We start from the raw sequence: 23,136 nt of genomic DNA on the forward strand, positions 1-23,136 counted from the left end.
CTTTCCTCAAATTTGGAGACCAGAACTACACACAGTACTCCAGGTGTGGTCTCACCAGGGCCCTGTACAGCTGCAGAAGAACCTCTTTGCTTTTATACTCAATCCCTCTTGTTATGAAGGCCAGCATGCTATTAGCCTTCTTCACTACCTGCTGTACCTGCATGCTTACCTTCATTGACTGGTGTACAAGAACACCCAGATCTCTCTGTACTGCCCCTTTACCTAAATTGATTCCATTTAGGTAGTAATCTGCCTTCCTGTTCTTGCTACCAAAGTGGATAACCATACATTTAGCCACATTAAACTACACCTGCCATGCATCTGACCATTCACCTAAATTGTCCAGGTCACCCTGTAATCTCCTAACATCCTCATCACATTTCACCCTGCCACCTTGCTTAGTATCATCAGCAAATTTGCTAATGTTATTGCTAATACCATCTTCTATGTCATTAACATATATTGTAAAAAGCTGCGGTCCCAGTACTGATCTCTGCGGTACCCCACTGGTCACTGCCTGCCATTCCAAAATGGAGCCGTTTATCACTACTCTTTGTTGCCTATCAGCCAACCAATTTTCAATCCAAATTAGCACTTTGCCCCCAATACCATGCACCCTAATTTTGCTCACTAACCTCCTATGTGGGACTTTATCAAAAGCCTTCTGAAAGTCCAGGTATATTATATCTACTGGATCTCCCTCGTCCATCTTCAGAATTACATCCTCAAAAAATTCCAGAAGATTAGTCAAGCATGATTTCCCCTTCATAAATCCATGCTGACTCTGACCTATCCTGTTACTACTATCCAGATGTATTGTAATTTCATCCTTTATAATAGACTCCAGCATCTTTCCCACCACTGAGGTCAGACTAACTGGTCTATAATTTCCTGCTTTCACTCTCCCACCTTTCTTAAAAAGTGGTACAACATTAGCCACCCTCCAATCCGCAGGAACTGATCCCGAATCTATCAAACTCTGGAAAATAATCACCAAAGCATCCATGATTTCTCGAACCACCTCCTTCAGTACCGAGGGATATACACTATCAGGCCCCGGGGACTTATCAACCTTCAGACCTAACAGTCTCTCCAACACCAGTTCCTGGTAAATATAAATTCCCTTCAGTTCAGGTCCTTCAGCCACTGTTACCTCTGGGAGATTGTTTGTGTCTTCCCCAGTGAACACAGATCTGAAGTACCAATTCAATTCTTCTGCCATTTCTTTGTTCCCTGTAATATATTCCCCTGTTTCTGTCTTCAAGGGCCCAATTTTAGTCTTAACCATTTTTTTGCCTTTCACATACCTAAAAATCTTTTACTATCCTCCTTTATATTATTGGCCAGTTTACCTTCGTACCTCATTTTTTCTCTGCATATTTCCTTCTTAGTAATCCCCTATTGTTCGTTTTTCCACTTATCTTTGCTATGTTATACTTTTTCTCTTTTAACTTTATATGTTTCTTAATTTCCCTCATCAGCCATGGCCACCCATGCCTCCTCCTAGGATCTTTCTCCCTTTTTGGAATGAACTGATCCTGCAACTTCTGCATTATACACAGAAATATGCGCCATTGTTCCTCCACTGTCATCCCTGCTAAGGTATTGCACCATTGAACTTTTGCCAGTTCCTCCCTCATATCTCCATAGTTCCCTTTATTCAACAGAAATATTGTCACTTCCGATTGTACCCTCTCCCTCTCAAATTGCAGATTGAAGTTTATTGTATTATTTGCAATATCTCGGCCAGTATGAAGGTACAGTGTGAAATTTTAAGTGTATTTTCATGAATTTAGTGTGGCAAGTGGTTTGAATGTCTATGAATGTTCATAATATTATTGAAATGCAAACTTCAAATTTAGCAATTTTAAAATTCCAGTTTACATTTGTACTGATGTCTAACAAATTGCAAACATTGAAAAATCAGAATCTTCATAGTTGTTTAATTTCTAATGAAAATTAAACCACAGATTTACTTCCAAAGATATTTATAACCATGTTGCTTCTTATTCTAAGTAAATTGATAATTCTTTCAAAATTAATTTACAGTTTAACATCTCAAGCCTTTGAAATGACTGAATATTAGCATTGGGATAGATAATGTGTGTCTGTGTGAAGTTGCTTTGTCTGTGATTTAATTTGTAGATACTAATTCATTAATAATAAATAGATTAATGTTGCCATTAAAATAATTAACAAAGGAATGTTAAAAATAATTTTAAGTAATATATGTAAACATTTCCACAGTGTAACATAAAGATGATAGTACTGAGATGAAAGGAATGCAAGGTATACAAAAATTGCACATTATAGCATTTACTTAGAGGAAAATGTATGTCTCTAGTCATATCATATTAGCAGCCTGATCAGCACATAATTTCTGCATAAATAAACAATCAAATAAATTACCATAGAGACCTTTATCAGGTTGGCTCCCATTTCAGTATAGTCAGAAACGTACTCAACAATGTTTGGTTCAACTAATTGTAAGGCAATTGCAAATTAATTAAACTCTCTCCATGCCCACCTTCTTAATTCAGAACAGAGTGGACACTGGGCAGTTAAACTTGAGATGTCCCAAACCAAGCTACTGCAATTTTGAAATGCAAGCAACATGAGTAGCCATCTCAAACTCACAGGCTTAAATACACAGGGATCTGATGGAGTGACCAGGGGCAGCCATACTACTTTAACCTGAGGACTCTGATGGGCAGAAGACATGGTCTCTCTCGAAGGCCAAAGCTACTGGGAATTGCAACCAGGGCCAGAAGTGGGTGAACCATTGTGCGTGTTTTTTTCACTCATTTTGTTTTAGCTTTTTATTGAAATTCTGCTCTGGGAGCCTTTTTTTTAAGAAAAATCCTTGGATCCTCTTGTGGCCCTGGCTTTTCATCTTTCCCTAACCAGGATGGTCTTTCCTTTCTAAAATATTCTCCTCTTGCTGGTAGCTGATCCCTCTACTTCTCAAGGTGTGGTTTCCCATGGCACTCCTACTGCCCTCGTTGCCATTTTGACAGAAGGTAGGTAAGTAGCATTCTCGTGAAGCCCAACTATTACTATGAGCCCAGCCATCCTGCTGAGGCAGGGAATTAGAATTCTCTTTTTTTTAATTTCAAAAGCATACTTTATTCATAAAAATATCTTTATATACGGAAAGTTACCGAAGCATTTAGATTCCATATGGTAACGTATTGGGAAACTAACATTGGAGTTTAACTGTATCTATATTCTATATCAAATCCATATTCTATAACATTACTTCACATTGAATTCAAATGCTTTGGGTAGTGTTATTCCTGAGAGTACTTGGGTGCTTTCAACACAGTAAGGAAATTGAACTGAAAGGCCTGTCAAACATACTGAATTTATACACTCCTTGATGCCTTTAGACATTGATTTAAAGTCTACAATGCACTACTTGTAACTGAGTTACGAGGGTATTAACCAAATCTGTCTTCGCTGAACTTTCAATTATGCCTCTATTTAAATGTTCTCATACCAAGTTTCCAGTCTGCCTGTGTTATTTATTGATTAATATACGGAGATATGTAAAATACTACATCAATTCATTTTGTTAAGCATCTGCAGACTGAGCCGTCTTGCTGGCTGTTTAGGGAAATGACAAAGCCTGAACATTTTCGGGAACTCTGTTTTGTGTGAAAGTAGAGAGTAATAGCCATAAATCTATGGAATTTGAGGCATCTGTTTTCCAATTACTTTCATTTGTATTATTTTATGGCTGTAATCTTCATGTAATAGTCAACACCAATTAGATCACTTTGAGACTGTGGGTTGGACTTTCAAAGAATTGTAGAGACCCTGCAAGCATTTACAAATGGCAGATTGGACTGAGATCTGGAAGGGAACAAGTTGTCAAGGTGGGGTCATTGAAACTCAGTATAGACAGCAAACATATCCCAGATGTGCTGTGACAAGGATCTTCATCCTTTAATATGGGAGTCATTAGTTTATGAAAAAGACATACCTTTTCATCTTTCATGGAGGATTTATGTCAAACTGGCAAACTGTGAGGTTATGTAATTCCTCAACCCTATCAAGTGAAAATAAATAATGCAGTCAGCTTGCATCCATGAGAGTTGATGAACCTCAAGCTGTGAAATTATTTAAAACCCAGCCCTTGAAAAAAAATTGAAAAACTCCAGTCTGTCTGTATGACTGAGAGTTGAAAAAATATTTCAAAGGTTACAATATATATTTGTTGACATTATCCAAAGATTATCTTTATTACTATTTAAGGCTGACTGCTTTCAGCAATGTAAAGTTTTCCCAGCTGGGGGCAGGATTGTCAGTTCATAGTTGATCAGTGGCTCAAGGATTATAAAAGTTTGTCTTTTAGGGTTATGAAGGCAAGTCTGTTTGTTTTAACAAGGGTTTAAGTACTTGAGGACCTTTTGAGTTTTGAGTGGGCATTCATAAATAGCAGTATTTGCTTACTATAACTAAAGCTATGTAATTTGTTCTTTAGTTTAATTTATCTCAAAGTATGACCATGGTAGATTCTAGGTGAGTTCACATGAAGGGTAAAGGACAAAAGCTGGAACATATAGATTGACGTGGGTTGGCACAGGGCTATAAAGGGCTATGAGCAAATGAGATGTGTGAGCTGGCATTAATATGGCATAAAGGCTATAAGGAGCCATGGAGATTATGGTGGGGCATGAGCTGAGTGGGAGCAATAAGGGGCCATGGAGCGGCATGAGTTGGCATGTAGGATATGAAGAGGCATGGGGTGGGTGAATGGGAGATGTAGTTAGTCTGAAGATTGAGGGCTGCAGTGTCTATTATTTAGTGAAATAATGGATAATAGTCCCAGAGAGCCAAGGTGGATCTTTTTAAACAGTCTGTCTCCCCACCCCCTAAACAGCCCCTGTGTTTCCTCTGCACTGTATCTGGGGCAGTGGGTCTGACTCTATCTTGTGCTCAGAGCCCCACCCCACTCTGGAGCTAATAATTGTACTATACTCTTGAGCTACATACTCCAGGGCAGGAAATTACCCACTCGAAGTAACTGCCTCAGGTGCAAGTGACTGACCGTATTCATTTATCATTATTATTAATAATAATATTAGTATTATATAATTTAGAGGAACTCCATTGGATTCAGTACTTCAATATTATGTTATTTGCAAAAGATAGTAGTCCAGATTATCATGCAAACTGTGGAACAGATTGCTCCTATTTTTAGTCAAGCTATTAAAAATAATGAACAGATACTAAATCATTCATAAAGTACTAGATTTATAATAAAGTGTAAGGCAAGTAACTGATTTCCTACTTTCAAACCAGCCAGCAAAAACGACATTAAGCACCTCAAATCTGATCCCCTTTGCAAGAAGATTATGACTGATCTTCATCTCCACTCCATTTACCCACTTTGACTCAATGCCCCTTGATGCCTTTACCTAACAAGAAAATACCAATTTCACTCTTTATAATATTCTGGAGGTTTCATGTTTGATAGTTTTAAAGGGCCTGGATTGTTTTATTTTTACAAGTTCAATTAAAAGATATATTTGAGAGCTTTTGTTTTAACAAGGCATTTCTTGGAAACCATAGTTTCAGCTAAATACTGGATTTGTTTGTAGGAGGCCACCTGATCGGGTGGCCATCTGGTTTGAACAGCAGTTTGCTGCAAGTTGATGCTTGTTTCAGTGTTCAGTTGGGCAAAGCCTGCTAACGAGTAGGCTCATCTCTCTGGTTTCTGAAGCACTTGTTGTGAGTCCAGTATGAAACTTTGGAAGATTTCTCAATACTTTATTTCCTGAGCAAACTGCCTGCCAAGACCCCAGAGACAACTGCCATGTTGATCGCCTCATCTACACGTGCAAGACACTGGATTGATAGCCATCTGGATAGTCACACCTGTATTCTTTTGTTACCTTCAAGAACTAACCATTATCGGCCAAAAATATTTATTTTCCAAAGTGAATTTCTGCAAAGAGAAAACTGCTTCCATTTCCCCTTTTTCATAGTGCATTTGTTTGTGTGTGTGTGCACATTTTGGGTTATTTAGAGGGATAAACATTTTATATTTTCATATCACATACTATGTATATTAACCGCTTTAGATCATTATTGAATTGGTTTTGTTTTATAATAAGTGCAAAATTATTATTCTATTTTTTTAAAAAAAGCCTAGTCTATTATAGAGAAATCAAATAACTCAACATTTTGAGAACTGGGTAAAACAATTATGTTTATATTGTGACTCATATAATAATGGGACTGGAGAGAGACAATGCAATCCTTTCATCTTGATTGTAATGATTGGCCCAATTGTCCCACCATCACATCCTTTTGAGGGAGAGAGCAGGGGTGATAGATGCAGATCTCTAATTTTCCATAAACTTATGGATATTTATAACACGGAAGGAAATCATTTGGCCCATCATGTCTATGCTGATCAACAAAGACTTGACTGTACTAATGCCATTTATACCCTCTTGGCCTATAGTCCTGGAGGCCAGGCAATGCAAGTGAATAATTCAGTACTGCTTAAATATTTTGAGAGTTACTGACTCAAACATCCTTTCCAGGCAGTTAATTCTAGATTTCCACTGTCCTTTGGGTGGAGAGGTTTCATCGCCATTCCCCTCTGATCCTTCTATCTCTTAGTTTAAATCTATGTACTCTTCTGTAATCAAAACAGTCCCTTCATATCCAGCTCCTGTGAAATACTTTCTAATATGCCAAAGTAACCTGGCTGTATTTTGAAATTAAAACTTGCAAGAACTATCTTCCAAAAGTCTCTTCATGACCTATGTATCACACCCCTAAAGCATGTCATACTCTCCCGTTTGCCTCAGGGAAAGCTAGTCAATTCTGGGTCTTCCTGAGATTCCTGGCATTTGCTCTGGCATTGCACCTAATCAAACACTGGTGGTCCGTAGCTGCCCTAAATAGTTTGTTTAATTTGCGTGGGAGATGTCAGACAGAGGGTAATTGGCATTCTGCCCTGGTCCCGCTGGACTGTGAAGAATGTGTGATTAACGTCCATGGAGCTTGCCCTGAGATGTCGGTAAGTGATGAGTAAGCAACAAGCTGGTTGCTTGGTAACTGCTGTGACTTTCGTGTTAGGAATTGTCACCGTCATTTTTCTATCCAGTGGCTGGGAGGATGGGAAACTGCTTACTAATGAGGTGAGATGACATAATAATGAAGACGATCATGTATTCTAATATAGCATATAAGCCTCTCGCTGCTCACCAGCGAGAGTTCCATCTCCCTGTTTAACACTTGATTGGAAAATGGGACATTTTGCTCTTGTCACGGAGAAGCTTCCTGCTAGCCATCTCTCACAATTTTCCCAACTTTTTCACCAATGTCCACATTGTTCAGTTTCTGGGAAGATTCTGCACATGGTTTTAAGGTTGCAGATAGCAGTGATTTAAACATTAGTTAGTGTAACATGCGCGGTTTGGGTTCATCATTATAGAAACAACATCAAATCTATAAAAGATGTCTGGTATAGTTCCACCAGAATGAAGTCTGGGATAGGAAAATTTATCATTCAGGAGATACTTGAGATTAGATTCCCTACAGTGTGGAAACAGGCCCTTCGGCCCAACAAGTCCACACCGACCCTTCGAAGAGTAACCCACCCAGGACCATTCCCCTCTGACTAATGCACCTAACACTATGGGCAATTTTGGAATTGCCAATTCACCTGACCTGCACATCTTTGGACTGTGGGAGGAAACCCATGCAGACACGGGGAGAATGTGCAAACTCCACACAGACAGTCAGCCGAGGCTGGAATCGAACCTGGGACCCTGGTGCTGTGAGCAGCAGTGCTAGCCACTGAGCCACCGTGCCGCCCAAGATGTTTAGATAAAATCTATTAGGACAGAAATACCAAATAGACCATTTCATAGAAATTTTTAAAATTGTGGAAGATCTTGCTAAGAATGAATTTGGAAAGTCTATTTACACGGTGTGAGAAGTTCTGGTACGGAGTGGCAATTATGGAAAAACATCACCCCCAAAGCATGGAAGAGATTACCGGTTTTAGTAAAAGAATTATTAGACTTTGAAATGTTTAGCCATTGGGAATGTTTGAGACAGAGAACATTGCTTTTTTTAAGGGAAAAAGAAAAAAAAATGAAGCCAAGCATATGCTTGAAGGAGAGCTAGGTACTGGAATTAGTTTTTGATTACTGCAATGAACAGGCAATGCAGACATAGTGGGCTGGATGGCCCCTTGTAATGACAGAGCTTTTGTTTCATGACTTGTTGGGAAATGACCACTATCATTAATGTCTATATCTAGTCATTGACTAAATGGGACACAAGTATAAATGCTAAATTCTGACTAAACTAGCACTTCAGTTAAGCTGTGACTGCTGTATGTGGATATTCAGCAGATGCTGTTCCTCTTTGATATAATTGGTACAATGATTAGAGAGTGATTTTTCAGTGAGTAGGAAATGTTCTATTCAACAATTGCTTGAATGCTATTTAAGTATAGCAAACTAACCACTTCCTCTACCATAGGCCTGTTGCAATCTTGTGTCATTCTGCATAGCATCAGCTATCTTCTTGGTTTTGACATGCGCAGTAAAATGTGTTGGGTTTTATTAAAGAATAGGGCAATTCTCACTTTTTGTGTTGGTGTGAATTCTAATGCAAGGAATATCTGTTTTGCAGCAGCAGTGATAGGTGCCTATGTTGTAATTATTACGTCCTTTTTGTGTTCATCAGATGAAGATATACAACTACTGGAACTGTGTTTGTTTGATTTTGTTCCAGCGAAGAGCTGGCCTGATGAGCAAAATGGTTTCCTTCAAAGTTGTAAACTTGTGTTGCCAATGCCACACTTATTGCTCCAATTTCTGTAGCCTACACCAGCCCTGCAACCCTCAGCATCTCCGCCTGGGGCATATCCCTAAATTTAATTGCTCTAACATTGATGGATCTCCCTTTAACTGCAGAGATCACAAACTCTAAACTTCCATTCATAAACCTTTCACTTTTCTCCAGTAAGATACTGTTCATCACCCTCTGATTTGAAGACATTTTTGGCTACCTGATTTAATATTTCTTTATGTAGCTTATGACACATTTGATAGTGGTTCTGTAAAGCGTGTTGGTGCATTTTCGCCTCCTTAAGATAAATTTATAAATACGAGTTATTGTTTTGGTTCTTATTTGGCTGGGGAAAATGGTTGATTCCCAACAAAACTTCCTCTATTCCTTGGGCACAAGCCAATTTCTTTGGAGTTCCTTCTGCAGTACCCAAATGAAAGAACAATGTAGCGGGTTAAGAAGGCAGAGTAAGTGACTGCCATGAATCTTTAAGGCCACAATGCAATCATAGCATCTCTGTGGAGACTATTTGACCCATCATATCCATGCAACCTCTCTGCAGGTCAGCTAATGCCAATCCCCCTAAAGTCAGCAAGCAAAATAAAAATTCCCTGAACTGCACAGTGCAAATGTTTGAAATGTGTGAATAAATTATATTGAAGTAATGTCAGCACATGAAGAGAAAAATTGCAAGTTCATGGAACAGAGCAAAGAGAAAGGCAGAGCATTTCAATAATTAAATTATTAATACAAATATGTTGAGTTCAGGGGGATAAGAGAAAGCGAAGGAAGAAAAATGAAGCAAGAGCTGAATTATGGAAACCTCTTTGAATGAAGTAAAGAATCTAAATCTAGGACCAAAGGACAGTTCTGGAAAAGAGATGGCATAGTGGCTAATGCTGCTGCCTCATAGCACCAGGGACCTGGATTCAATTCCACCCCAGGTGACTATCTGTCTGTCTGTTTTTACGTTCTTTCCGTGTCTATGTGGGTTTCCTGCAGGTGCTCTAGTTTCCTCTCACACTTCAAAGATGTGCAGGTTAGGTGGACTTGCCAAGCTAAATTGCCCCTAGTGTCCAGGGGTGTGCAGACTAGATGGCTTAGTCATTGGAAGTGCAGGGTTATAGGAAAGAGGGGTGGATATGAATGGGCTGTTCTTCTAGAGGGTTTGTATGGACTCGAGCCAAATGACCTGCTTCCACACTGTAGGAATTCTATGGAATTTCCCTTGGGCCTGAATGTAAGCCAGAGAACACTGTGTGGCAGCAAATTTAAAAACCATGCATACTTTTTCCCCATATAGCTGTTATAACTTAATGTTCTGCAGACATAAGAAAGCTAGAGAAATAGGACCAAATATTAAAAAGTAGGGAAGTGTATTGAATGTGAAATAATTTCAAAGTGATTCAGCCATTTAAGGTTCCATTGTAATCACTGGTCATCTCTTTACTGATCTTTACAACTATGTTCAGACAAAAGTCCAAAAGCATGAGGGCCATTGTTACGATACGGGGTACACCCTACTGCTGAATTTAAACCAGCAACGTAAGATAAATTTATCCCCTGCTGTAATCTGTGAAAATTTGAGAGACCAAGAACTATTTAAAGTAAAAATTAACAACTTAATTTCTTAAAGTATAACAGAGAATAATTAACTAACAACTATTTACCACTCTTTCCTCTAACCTCATTTTTAGTTTCCCGTCTACAATACTGATACGATTAAAATCCCCGATTAAGATTTACAAAACAAAACTTCTTATCTCAAAACCAGGCAGCTTTCGGTTCTTCTCTGTGTTCCTGTCGTCGTTTCTTTTTCTTGAGGATTCTGCTTCACAGGTTACTGATCGATAAAGGTACATTTTTAAGAAAGCTATTTTTCAGGAAGTCTTTGCATGCTGGTAGCCTGACAGATCTCCTCCCAACTGTTCAATTTTCCCCAGTCTTATACCCCCAAAGCATTGGATTGTGTCAATAGCTTTTAGGATTGCCAATGTACTAAATTCAAACTGGATTGGAGTTTGATTTTTTGGGGGATATAATTTAAACTGATTGGCCTAATTTGAATCTATTTTTGTCTCCAGACAACCAGCTACCCTAACTGCTGGACCATATGCTACATTGTATCTTGCTGAGAACATTCGGTACTGTCATGTAGTTCTACTAACTTTAACTTTCTTAAAGGTACAGTACACCCACATCTTCATAACAGCCATATTGAAGTTTGGTTCCTGCCTGACAAGTAATTCTTATTAAATTCTACTGTGTTTAAGCCAGTTCTATCAGTTTAATCATCTTAATGCAAAGAGTTAAAAGCCAGTCACACCATCATATTGTGATAAATCAACATCTTGGTGTTATTGTTGACCAGAAACTAAACTAGACTAGCCGTGTAAACACTGGTTGCAAGAGAAGATCAGAAACTAGGAATCCTACCGTGAATAACTCACCACCATCCTCTTCCCCCACCATCTGCAAGACCCAAGTTGGGAGTGTGTTGGAATATCCGCACTACCTTGAATGAGTGGAGCTTCAACAAATCTCAAGAATGTTGACACCATTTAGGACAAAGCAGCCCACTTTATTAGCACCAAATTCATTCCCTCCACTAGAAATGCTCAATAGCAGCTGTGAGTGCCATCTGCAACATGCATAGCAGATCTTCAGCAAGACTGTTTGGACAGCACCTTGCAAATGTGCAATCACTATCAGCTAGAAGTCAGCTCGCCACCATCTTCTTGAAGGCAACTAAGAATGAACAGTAAATGCTGGCTAAGCCAGCAAAGCTAACATCTCATGAATGAAAAATAATTTTAAAAATTCACAAAGTGGTCATGTTTGTTAGATGTGTGAAAGATGAATTAAGGATCGTGCTATTGAGAAACATTGTTCAAATTTTGCAGCTACTACTTGGTAAACACTAGAAGCTTTAGTAGTTATTTCCTAATCCAACTACTCAGAAATGTAATGACACACCTTTGAAGCAGGTGAGACTTGATCCAGGTCTCCTGGCTCAGAGATACGGACACCACCGCTGCATCATAAGTTCTTTCCTAGTTGTGAGTTTATGGGGCTTGATGAATGATTTATTAAACTCGGTGTATGATGGCTGAGAATCAAACCACCTCAATTGCATGGAAGGCAGCTAATTTCTCCACACTCTAATCACTGACACTAACTGCTCATTAGCTTTTTTTTGTGGTTGAACACTCCATGGAAGTCAAATATAGGGGGACAGCCATATCTTCTACCAGCCTAGTAACGAAGAAATTAATAAAGCTATCCTTAAGGCTGACCTGGTAAATTTATACACAGACACCAGCAGTGCTGCACTAATATGTTGTTCGGGCAAATTTTCAGGGAGAAAGTGAGGACTGCAGATGCTGGAGATCAGAGCTGAAAATGTGTTGCTGGAAAAGCGCAGCAGGTCAGGCAGCATCCAAGGAACAGGAGAGTCAACGTTTTGGGCATGAGCCCTTCTTCAGGAATGAGGAAAGTATGTCCAGCAGGCCAAGTTAAAAGGTAGGGAGGAGGGACTTGGGGGAGGGGTGTTGGAAATGCCATAGGTGGAAGGATGTCAAGGTAAGGGTGGTAGGCCGGAGTGGGGGTGGGGGCGGAGAGGTCAGGAAGAAGATTGCAGGTTAGGAGGGCGGTGCTGAGTTCGAGGGATTTGACTGAGACAAGGTGGGGGGAGGGGAAATGAGGAAACTGGAGAAATGAGTTCATCCCTTGTGGTTGGAGGGTTCCTAGGCGGAAGATGAGGCGCTCTTCCTCCAACCGTCGTGTTGTTATGGTCTGGCAATGGAGGAGTCTAAGGACCTGCATGTCCTTGGTGGAGTGGGAGGGGGAGTTGAAGTGTTGAGCCACGGGGTGGTTGGGTTGGTTGGTCTGGGTGTCCCACAGGTGTTCTCTGAAACGTTCTGCAAGTAGGCAACCCATCTCCCCAATATAGAGGAGGCCACATCGGGTGCAGCGGATGCAGTAAATGATGTGTGTGGAGGTGCAGGTGAATTTGTGGTGGATATGGAAGGATCAAATTTTCAATAAACTCAGTCTTTAATTTAACATTAGCCACAGCTGAGCATTTTGATCTATTGATATGTGTGGTGTACTGTTAATAATCTTCAAGCTTGTGTTACAATCTTAGCAAAATATTTATTAACAGTTACAGTGTTCTAAAATGAAACAGAGTGCCCTATTTCTAATATAAAATTCATTTTCTTTGCAGAAGAATGTAAGTATCCATAGATTCCACTAAGAATTGGTGCACTTGTAGAACATTCAGACAAACAGTGAGAAATTTAATTTGCTGCCTATAACCTTATCTTCTGCAGCAACATAAGTGACATACATGTTGATGAGTTGATGAAACATCTCGTGTGTTGTGCATCCGTATCCCTGTGTACTGATATTCTTTTAAAACTGATTTTATTTCCACAGAGCGTGAGTTAGTTTAACTTGCCTATAATATATTCATGCTGGTGGGTAGTAGTTTTGGAAGTTTTATTATTATGCTTAGGAAATTTCGGTTGAAAAGAATATGTCACTCGGTGTGTGAGTCTCACTATTTTATCAAAAGACACTAATACATGATTGCTTTAGATCCATTCATTCCTGGATCCATTCCCATCTTACCCACCCTTAAGGCAATTAAGGAATATACTCCAGGACTTTAACATGTGACTGAGTATAAATTCACCAGAATGCTTCAAGTCTGAAACAATAAAAACATGAAAAACAATACAAGGAACAATATGGAAAAAGGGACGCTTTTCTCGTTAGTGTAGACGTGTTCAGATTTTTCTGTTAAAGACATTTTGGGCTTGGTTGAAACAGGTTTCAGGAGGAGCAGATGTATCTATACCAGCTCCTAAAAGTTCTCATCGTTTTACCAGGGGCAGCCCAGTGGCTTAGAGAGTCAGTGTTGAATTGATGGGCCAAATGGCCTGCTTTCACATTGTAGGGATTTTGTAAACAAAAATAAAATGCTGGAGAAACTCCACTTTCTGCTGTTTCAGATGACTGGCATTTGCAGTTCTTTAAAACTTGAAAACATTATGAGGAGGGTTCACCAGACTCGAAATGTTAACTTTGATTTCTCTTCACAAATGCTGCCAGACCTGTTGAGTGCTTGCAGTTCTTTATTTTAATTATTTGACCAGATGTAGTTGTACTAATTGGCTATCATTCAATATACCTTGTTATTTAAGAATGGTACCTGTTCTGGTGATACTCTACAGTATTTATCCTCTGCCACTGATCATGCTATAGACCTAAGACAAAGCAAACACAAAGGAGAATTGGTGACAGCAAGCTACCTCAAACAAAGATTACCCAGTCCCAAAGTTTACCTGTTAACGTGGAAGATACCAGAAGTGTATGTTCATAGCTCCTTGAAAGTAGAGTTGAGGGTAAATAGGATAGTGAAGGTGGTGTTTGGTATGCTTTCTTTTATTCGTCAGAGCATTAAGTATCAGTGTTGGAAGGTCATGTTGCGGCTGTACAGGACATTGGTTCCGCCACTTTTGGAATATTGCATGCAATTCTGGTCTCCTTCCTATCGGAAGGATGTTATGAAGCTTGAAAGGGTTCAGGAAAGATTTACAAGGATGCTGCCAGGGTTGGAGGATTTGAGCTATTAGGAGAGGCTGAACAGGCTGGGCTGTTTTCCCTGGAGAGTTTGAAGGCTGAGGGGTGATCTCATAGACATTAATGAAATCATGAGGGGCATGGATTGGATAAACAGACAAAGTCTTTTCCCTGGGGTGGGGGAGTCCAGAACTAGAGGGCATAGGTTTAGGGTGAGAGGGGAAAGATATAAAAGAGACCTAAGGGACAATTCTTTCACACAGAGGGTGGTGCATGATGGAATGAGCTGCCTGAGGAAGTGGTGGAGGCCGGTACAATTGCAACATTTAAAAGGCACCTGGATGGGTATATGAATAGGAAGGGTTTTTTAGGATATGGGCTGGGTGCTGGCAAATGGGACTAGATTGGGTTGGGATATCTGGTCGGCATGGAAGAGTTAGACCAAAGGGTCTGTTTCTGTGCTGTACATCTCTATGGTGCAAAGGTTATCTGGGAAAATACCACAGATGATCTGGAATTAGGAACAATAGACAAAAGATTAAATATAGAAGCTTTAGAACAGAACAAGTAACAGTTCTTAACATACAATTTGTGAGGAATTCATGTCTGTTGTTGGTGATTGAGGCAACAAAGAATCAAAGTTTAAGATTATTTTGGATAGATGCCTGAAGTAAGAGATGGCAATGATGGGAACAGTTTGATATATATTTGCTTGCATTGGGGATAAAACCAGTCGGACTAAGCATCCCGTTCTGCGCTATAAGATGTGTGCATGTCCATATATAACACACACACTTCTTTCTAATTGCCACAGCTCAGTTACATTCCATTAAATTACCTTGCATTCAACTCTATAGTTAGACTGATAAGGATTATGTGCTTTGAATCAAGTGTACAGAAGGAACCCAATCAGTCCATTGTGCCTGCCAGTTCTCTGATGAACTGTCCAGTTTATCCCAGTCAGTAAAAGTTTACCAGTTTTCATTTTCATGTATGTGTCCCTTCCTCCCAACAGGAATCAGAATTAAACTTTCAATATAGTATAGGTTAGATGGGCTTCAGATTGGTTCCACAGGACGGTGCAACCTCGAGGGCCGAAGGGCCTGTACTCCACTGTAATGTTCTATGTTCTATGTTTCCAAATATTAATTAGGAGTTGGAAATCTGAGTTTTAAAAAAAATCAATTTTGTTTGACACGTTGGAAGTTTCTTGTGTCATAACCTGACATGACAAAATTGGACCGTCAGGCCACTTTTCTTAGGAACTCTCCTAACTCAACCCATTTAAAACACAAGGTTAATCAGTGAGGAAACAGATCATGGTTGCTGTGGGAGGTTGCTATTGTATGGTTCGATTCAACCTTACTATGTCAGATGTGACAGACCTTGTAATACACACAATTTTATTTCTTTAAGAAACTTAGTACAACCCTTCGGTTATCAAAGTTAAATAAATTTACCATTGAATCTAGCATTTAAAAATAAAAATTGCATTCTTATTCAGCCACAGATTCTAACTGCCAGCTCACAAGGACCCAGGAATGGACCACAGACAGTGGCATCACATTGTTGGGCATTTTATTTTTCCATGCATATAAGTGACCATGACAAGACAATAAAGCAGCTCTTGTTCATTTTCCAGGCAAAAAAAAATAAAACTGTGCTGTGTGTAGTTTTAAATTCAAATGTTATTAAAATGTCACTGTTGTTTTGTATTACATGCCATATTTTGCTTCCTCTCTTCCTGAAGGCATTGAATTATTACTGGCATAACTTCATGCACCTCCCTCACACACCAAAGTTTTAAATCAGTGTCTCCACGGTCATTGTCAGCAAATGTAAGGACTTTATAACAAAGTCCTGTTTTGTCCAGAGGCACGCACACACGCATACACACGCGCAATATCATTGGACGGTTATATAGTCATCTGTCATTGTTTACTCTAAGGAAACTAAGGCCAATTACATTTTCATTACCTGTTCCATTGCTGAGATCAAATAACATGGCAGTGTTGTTGTGTGCACTCATCACAGTACAACCATCCTGAATAACTGGGCTGTGATCCCGCCAATGTTAGCCCTGACAGAGTTGCCAGGGTGACTTGACAGCCTTTACATGAGTAGCAGATGTCAGGGTCTAGGAATTGTGGCTTCTGTGTGGCATTGAAAGGCTTCTTCCACATCTCTTGCCTTCACCACTCTTGATTCTCCACCCCCTGTACCATACCATTTTTCTTTTCATGGGACAGTCACCCTTCTGGAAGCCAATTCATTTATGGGATTCTGGGCACCTTTGTCTTGGATCAAACAAAACCCCCTCAACAGCCTCTGACTTTTTGTCCAGATAAGACGCAAGCATGAGTCACACAGAATTAATAAATATCAGCATAGAATTAAACACCGCTGAAACAGACTCTTTGTTCCAACTCATCCATGCTGACCATGTATCCTAAACTAATCTAGTCTCATTTGCCAGTACTTGGCCCATATCCTTCTAAGCTCTTCCTATTCATATACCCATCCAGATGCCTTTTTAAATTTTACCCACCTCCTCCACCACTTCTGGTAGCTTGTTCTTTACACTCACCACCTTGGCATGAAAACATTGCTCCTCAAGTCTGTTCTAAATCTTCCCTCCCTCACCTTAAACCTATACTCTCCAGCTTTGGACTCTCCAACCCTGGGAAAAATACCTTGGCTATTCACCCTATCCATGCCTCTCATTTTTAATAAACATCTATAAGGTCGCCCCTCAGCCTCCGACACTCCAGGGAATGTAGTCCTAGCCTATTTAGCCTCTCCCTATGGCTCAAACCCTCCAACCCTGGTAATATCCTTGTAAATCTTTACTGAACCATCTTGGGTTTAACAACATCTTTCCTGTAGCAGGGAGACCAGAATTGTATGCAGTATTTTAAAATTGGCCTCACCAATGTCCTGTACAGTTGCAACATGACATCCCAACCTCTATACTCAATGCACTGACCAATGAAGGCAAGTGTGCCATGCATTGTCTTCACCCTCCTGACTATGTGTGACTTCACTTTCAAGGAGCTAAGCACTTGCATCCCCTAGGTCTCTTTGTTTGACAACACTCCTGCCTATTTCTGGGTTTTCCACCAGACTTACCAGAGTTTTGAGAAGATTTGTAGCTCAGGTTGAGGTTTTGGATGTAGCTTTGCTCACTGAGCTGAAAGGTTCATTTCCAGACGTTTCATTACCTTACTAGGTAACATCTTCAGTGGACCTCAGGTGAAGCAATGCTGAAACTTCCTGCTTTCCTTTTTCCTAAACAACAAAGCAGAAATTGCTGAAAGCAGGAAGTTTCAGCATTGCTTTGCAGGAGGTCCACTGAAGATGTTACCTAGTAAGGTAATGAAACATCTGGAAATGAACCTTTCAGCTCAGCGAGCAAACCTACATCCAGACTTACCAGAATTATGGTGTGATTTTATTTGCATCCTTTCAGCTATTCATTTCTAGATCTGGATTTGTCCTTGCTGTCTGTTTTTGGTTAAAACCACCACCTTCAATCTGTGCTTTTGTAAAAGCAATGCAGTAGTAGATAACATTATGCTAGTTTTCATTATATCAGCTCAGTTCCTTTAGTGCAAATCATTTATCCAGAACACGTACTTAGATGAGAAATGAGGCAGCTTGTAACTGAAGAGAAAATATAAGTTTTTTTTAATGTATTAAAATGTCACATACAATTTAGATTACAGAAACTAGACTTGAGCTACATGATGAGTGGAATGGAATTACTTAATGGTAACTGGGTTTACCCTTCGATTTGAATGCACATTGCTTTATCTGTTAGAATAACATGTTATGTATTTCTTTCACCATGCGATAGTCAAGTCATGGGTGGTTGCGAAATTATGTTTTTATTCAGTCTGTTTCTGTTGATGGTAAAGCCATGTCCTTTCCTTTTCCAGCCACCCTGGGTACATTAGATTTCAGTTTGCTGTACGACCAAGAAAACAATGCTCTCCATTGCTCAATAAATAAAGCAAAGGTATGTAGCCTTAGTATGTTGTAAATAACAGAAAAATCTGTTTGTAGGTGTCTCTGTCTATTGATTTTGCTATGCATTTTCTAATGGATGCAAATTGTTTATGCATATAATATGTCAGATAATTCAATTGACAATTGTGTGCTTTATTGACAGAATGAATATAGAAAGAGCTATTATTCAATAGGCAAAAAGTGAATGGAGTTCTTGAATGCTGTACTGAGTCACCTAATAGTTTACGTCTGTCATTCTTCACTTCCTACATAAAGCCAATGCCAGAACTTACCTTTTGTTCTCTTTGATATTCTGCTTAACCCCCGAGCGAAGCATCTTTCCTTGATCTAATCCATTATTACTTCACATGCTACCTCAAAGATAGCCTACTGAATTGCTCCCATTGATGGCTTTTCTGCTCTGAGTCTTCCTAAACAACAAAGCAGACATTGCTGAAGAAGCTCAGCAGGTCTGCCAGCAAATGTGGAGAGAAAACAGTGCCACACTCCAACTCCACAGGTGCTGTCAGACCTGCTGAGTTTCTCTGGCAATTTATGTCTTTGTTTGTTTCAGATTTCTAACATCCGTGGTTCTTTGTATTATTCCTAAGATACAGCTTATCCAGAAAGCTATGAACTGCATCTCCAGGAAATAATGCCAACATCATGTTCCCTCTATACTTGCCAAATCTCTTTGCATCCTTGTGTCCAAAAATTTGACTTGATGTCTTGTTCAAATTCCTCCTTTATCTTCCTCCTCCCCGTTTTTTTAGTTATTAAATGTTTTGTACCTGACCATAAGATTTCCCCTCCCCTGACTTCCATTCCATATTACTTTAGACTTTCCAACTAACCTTAAGTCAACTAATCAGGAGGGAACATTTTTGTCTGCAATCCCACCACAGCTCCCATTACAGAGAAATAACTAGCTGTGTTGCAAAATAAATCAACTACTCACTTCTTAGGTGTTACCTTGCTTGGAAACTATCTCCAACTGAGCTTATTCAAATGAAACTCATTATTTTGAAATAATGTGAGATGGGAGAATCACTATTTGAAACAGATTCTATTGTCTGAATATAGCTGTAATTTGAACCTCGTGAATTGAATTCAACAGCATTACTTGAATATAATACTGTTGAATTTCCTCGAATGTCCAAAATATGAAATATGGCATTTCCTGAGGGCTCTTTCTTCTGACAATATTTTGTGCTTTCCAAATTAGTTGACTTTCTCTTCCCATTAACCATTTGTCCAGTGCTCTGAGATATTCTCTGTGTATTTAAGTCGTAGGATCGAAATATCAATTATTTTGTCCACTTAACTTCAACATCTAAGAAAACAATATATTCACAATGCATTTTCAAATGCTTGGTGGTCTTGCTCTTGGTCATTTTCTCAAGAAATGTATTTACCTTTTTATTGTAGTAATCTACATTTGGATATTCCAACTTATACAATAGTCCATGTGTGTAAAGGTTATGAGGTTAGTTAGGCATACACTTCCCTTTTTTTAAATTTGTCTGAGAGATGTAATGTCACCGGTAAGGCCAGAATGTATTATCTATCCCTAATTACCCTTCAGAAGGTCATGGTGAGCTGCCATCTTGAACCGCTCCAGTCCAGGTCGTGCTTCAGTGCCATTTAACAAGGATTGTTGATGATTTGATCCAGAATCCGTGAAGGAACGATGATACAGTTCCAATCAGGATGGTTGAATGGCTGAGGAACTCATGCAGCAATGAAAACCAAAAGAACTGTGGATGCTGTAAGTTGGAAACAAAAACAGAAATTGCTGGAAAAGCTCAGCAGGTCTGGCAGCATCTGTGGAATGAAATCAGAGTTAACGTTTTGGGTATGGTGACACTTCATCCAAACTGAGTGCAGCAATGTCCTGGGTCTGTCATGATTGGCCCCCAACAGACACAACCATCCTTCTTTGTGTAAGCGACCCATCCAGATAATGAAGCCTTTTCTCCTGATTCTGTTTTTTTTAGTTTTCTGAGACTTTGTTGATGCACCTTGATCAACTGCTCCTTGGGTCTCAGGCACAGTCATTACCACCTCAACTCCAGTTTTCAGTTCTTTGGCCAATTTTGATTAAAGGCTGTAATGAGGTCTTCAAAGAAGTGGTTCTTCTGGAATGTAAATTTGACATCAGTGAGCAGGTTATTAATGAGTAAATATCATTCACAGCATCAAGTGCAACACCTTCCATTATATTGCTAGTGATTGAGAATAGGCTGATGGAGCAATAATTGGTTAGATTGGATTTGTCCTAACTTTTGTTCACAAAACATACCTAATGAAGTTACTACATTGTTGGGTGGATGCTAGTATTTGGAACAGCTTGGCTAGGGATGCAGTTAGCTTCAGAGCACAAGTCTTCAGTACTGTGGCCAAGATGTTGTCAGGGCCCATAACCCCGGCTGTGTTCTGTGTGATCACCATCTGTTTCTTGGTGTCATAGTCATAGAGATGTATAGCACAGAAACAGACCCTTCGGTCCAACTTGTCCATGCTGACCAGATCTCCTAACCTAATCTAGTCCCTTTTGTCAGCATTTGGCCCATATTCCTCTAAACCCTTTCTATTCATAAACACATCCAGATGCCTTTTAACTGTTGTAATTGTACCAGCCTTCATCATTTCCTCTACCAGCTCATTCCATACACACAAGACCATGGGGGGAAAAGTTACCCCTTATGTTCCTATTATATCTTTCTTCTGTAACCCAAACCTATGCTCACTAGTTCTGCACTCCCCCACCCGAGGTAAAAGACTTTGTCTATTTATCTCATCCATGCCCCTCATGCTTTTTTAAACCTTTATAAGGTCACCCCTCAGCCTCCAATGCTCTAGGGAAAACAGCCCCAACCTATTCAGCCTCTCTCTATAGCTCAAATCCTCCAACCTTGGCAACATCCTTGTAAATCTTTCCTGAACACTTTCAAGGTTCACAACCTCCTCCTCCTAATAGCAGTGAGACCAGAATTGCATGCAATATTCCAAAAGTGGCCTAATCAGCATCTCGTACACCAGCACCATGACCTCACAACTCCTATACTCAATAAGGGAAAGCATACCAAATGCCTTCTTCACTATCCTATCTCCCTGTGACTCTACTTTCACGGACTATGAACCTGCACTTCAAGGTCTCTTTGTTCAGCAACACTCCCTTGGACCTTACCATTAAGTGTCTAAGTCCTGCTATGATTTGCTTTCCCAAAATGCAGCACCTCACATTTATCTAACTTAAACTCCAACTGCCACTCCTTTGCCCATTGGCCCATCTGCTCAAGATCCCATTGTAATCTGAGGTAATCTTCTTTGCTGTCCACTACACCTCCAATTTTGGTGTCATCTCCAAACTTACTAACTATACCGCTTATGCTCACATCCAAATCATTTATATAAATGACAAAAAGTAGTGGACCCAGCCCTGATCCTTGTGGCACTCCATTGGTCACAGGCCGCCAGTCTGAAAAACAACCCTCACCACCATCCTCTGTTTTCTACCTTCAAGCCGGTTCTGTGTCCAAATGGCTAATTGTCCCTGTATTCCATGAGATCTAAACGTGCTAACCAGTCTCCCATGGGGATCCTTATTGAGCACCTTACTGAAGTCCATATAGATCACGTCCATCACTCTGCCCTCATTAATCCTCTGTTACTTCTTCAAAAAACTTCATCAAGTTCTGAGACATGATTCCCATACTCAAAGCCATCTTGACTATCCCGAATCAGTCCTTGCCTTTCCAAGTACATGTACATCCTGTCCCTCAGGATTCCCTCCAACAACTTGCCCACCACTAACGTCAGGCTCATCAGCCTATAGTTCCTGGCTTTTCCTTGCCACCTTTCTTAAATAGTGGCACCAGGTTAGCCAACCTCACCTGTGATTATTGATGATATAAATATCTCAACAAAGGGCCCAATAATTACTTCCCTAGTTTCCCACAAAGTTCGACGGCACACTTGATCAGGTTCTGGGGTTTTATCCATTTTTATGCATTTTAAGACATTCAGCATCATCTCCCCTGTAATATGGACATTTTTCAAGATGTCACCATCTCCTTCCCCAAATTCTATATCCTCCATGTCCTTCTGTACAATAAACAATGATGCAAAATACCCCATCCCCTGCAGCTCCACATTTAGACTGCCTTGTTGACCTTTGAGAGGCCCTATTCTCTCCTGAGTTACCCTTTTGTCCTCAATGTATTTATAAAAACCCTTTGGATTCTCCTTAACCCTATTTGCCAAAGCTATCTCATGTCCCCTTTTTGCCCTCCTGATTTCCCTCTTAAGTATACTCCTACTGCCTTTATACTCTTCTAAAGATTGTCTCAATCTATCCTGTCTATACCTGATGTATGCTTCCTTTCTTTTCATGACAAAAGCCTCAATTTCTCTAGTCATCCAGCATTCCCTGCACCTACCAGCTGTTCCTTTCACCCTAACAGGAATATACTGTCTCTGGACTCTCCTTATCTCATTTCTGAAAGCTTTCCATTTTCTAGCCATCCCTTTATCTGCACTCAATCAGCTTTTGAAAGTTCTTGTCTAATACTGTCAAAATTAGCCTTCCTCCAATTTAGAACTTCAACTATGAGATGTGGTCTATCCTTTTCCATCACTATTTTAAAATGAATTGAATTATAGTTGCTGGCCCCAAAGTGCTCCCCCCCTGACAACTCAGTCACCTGCCCT

At 39.8% G+C, this 23,136-nt stretch overlaps 1 protein-coding gene across 1 annotated transcript in view; it reads left to right on the top strand.

Moving 5' to 3' along the window:
* The window catches only part of LOC132830282 (double C2-like domain-containing protein beta), a 264,612-nt gene that overhangs the window by 34,914 nt on the left and 206,562 nt on the right, over positions 1 to 23,136 (top strand). Inside the window, exon 2 of the mRNA XM_060847825.1 lies at positions 18,354 to 18,433. Coding sequence (XP_060703808.1) covers positions 18,354 to 18,433 — 80 coding nt within the window. The remainder of the gene's footprint in view (positions 1 to 18,353; positions 18,434 to 23,136) is intronic.

Source organism: Hemiscyllium ocellatum, chromosome 31, assembly GCF_020745735.1.
Source record: "Hemiscyllium ocellatum isolate sHemOce1 chromosome 31, sHemOce1.pat.X.cur, whole genome shotgun sequence".
Lineage (NCBI taxonomy): Eukaryota > Metazoa > Chordata > Chondrichthyes > Orectolobiformes > Hemiscylliidae > Hemiscyllium > Hemiscyllium ocellatum.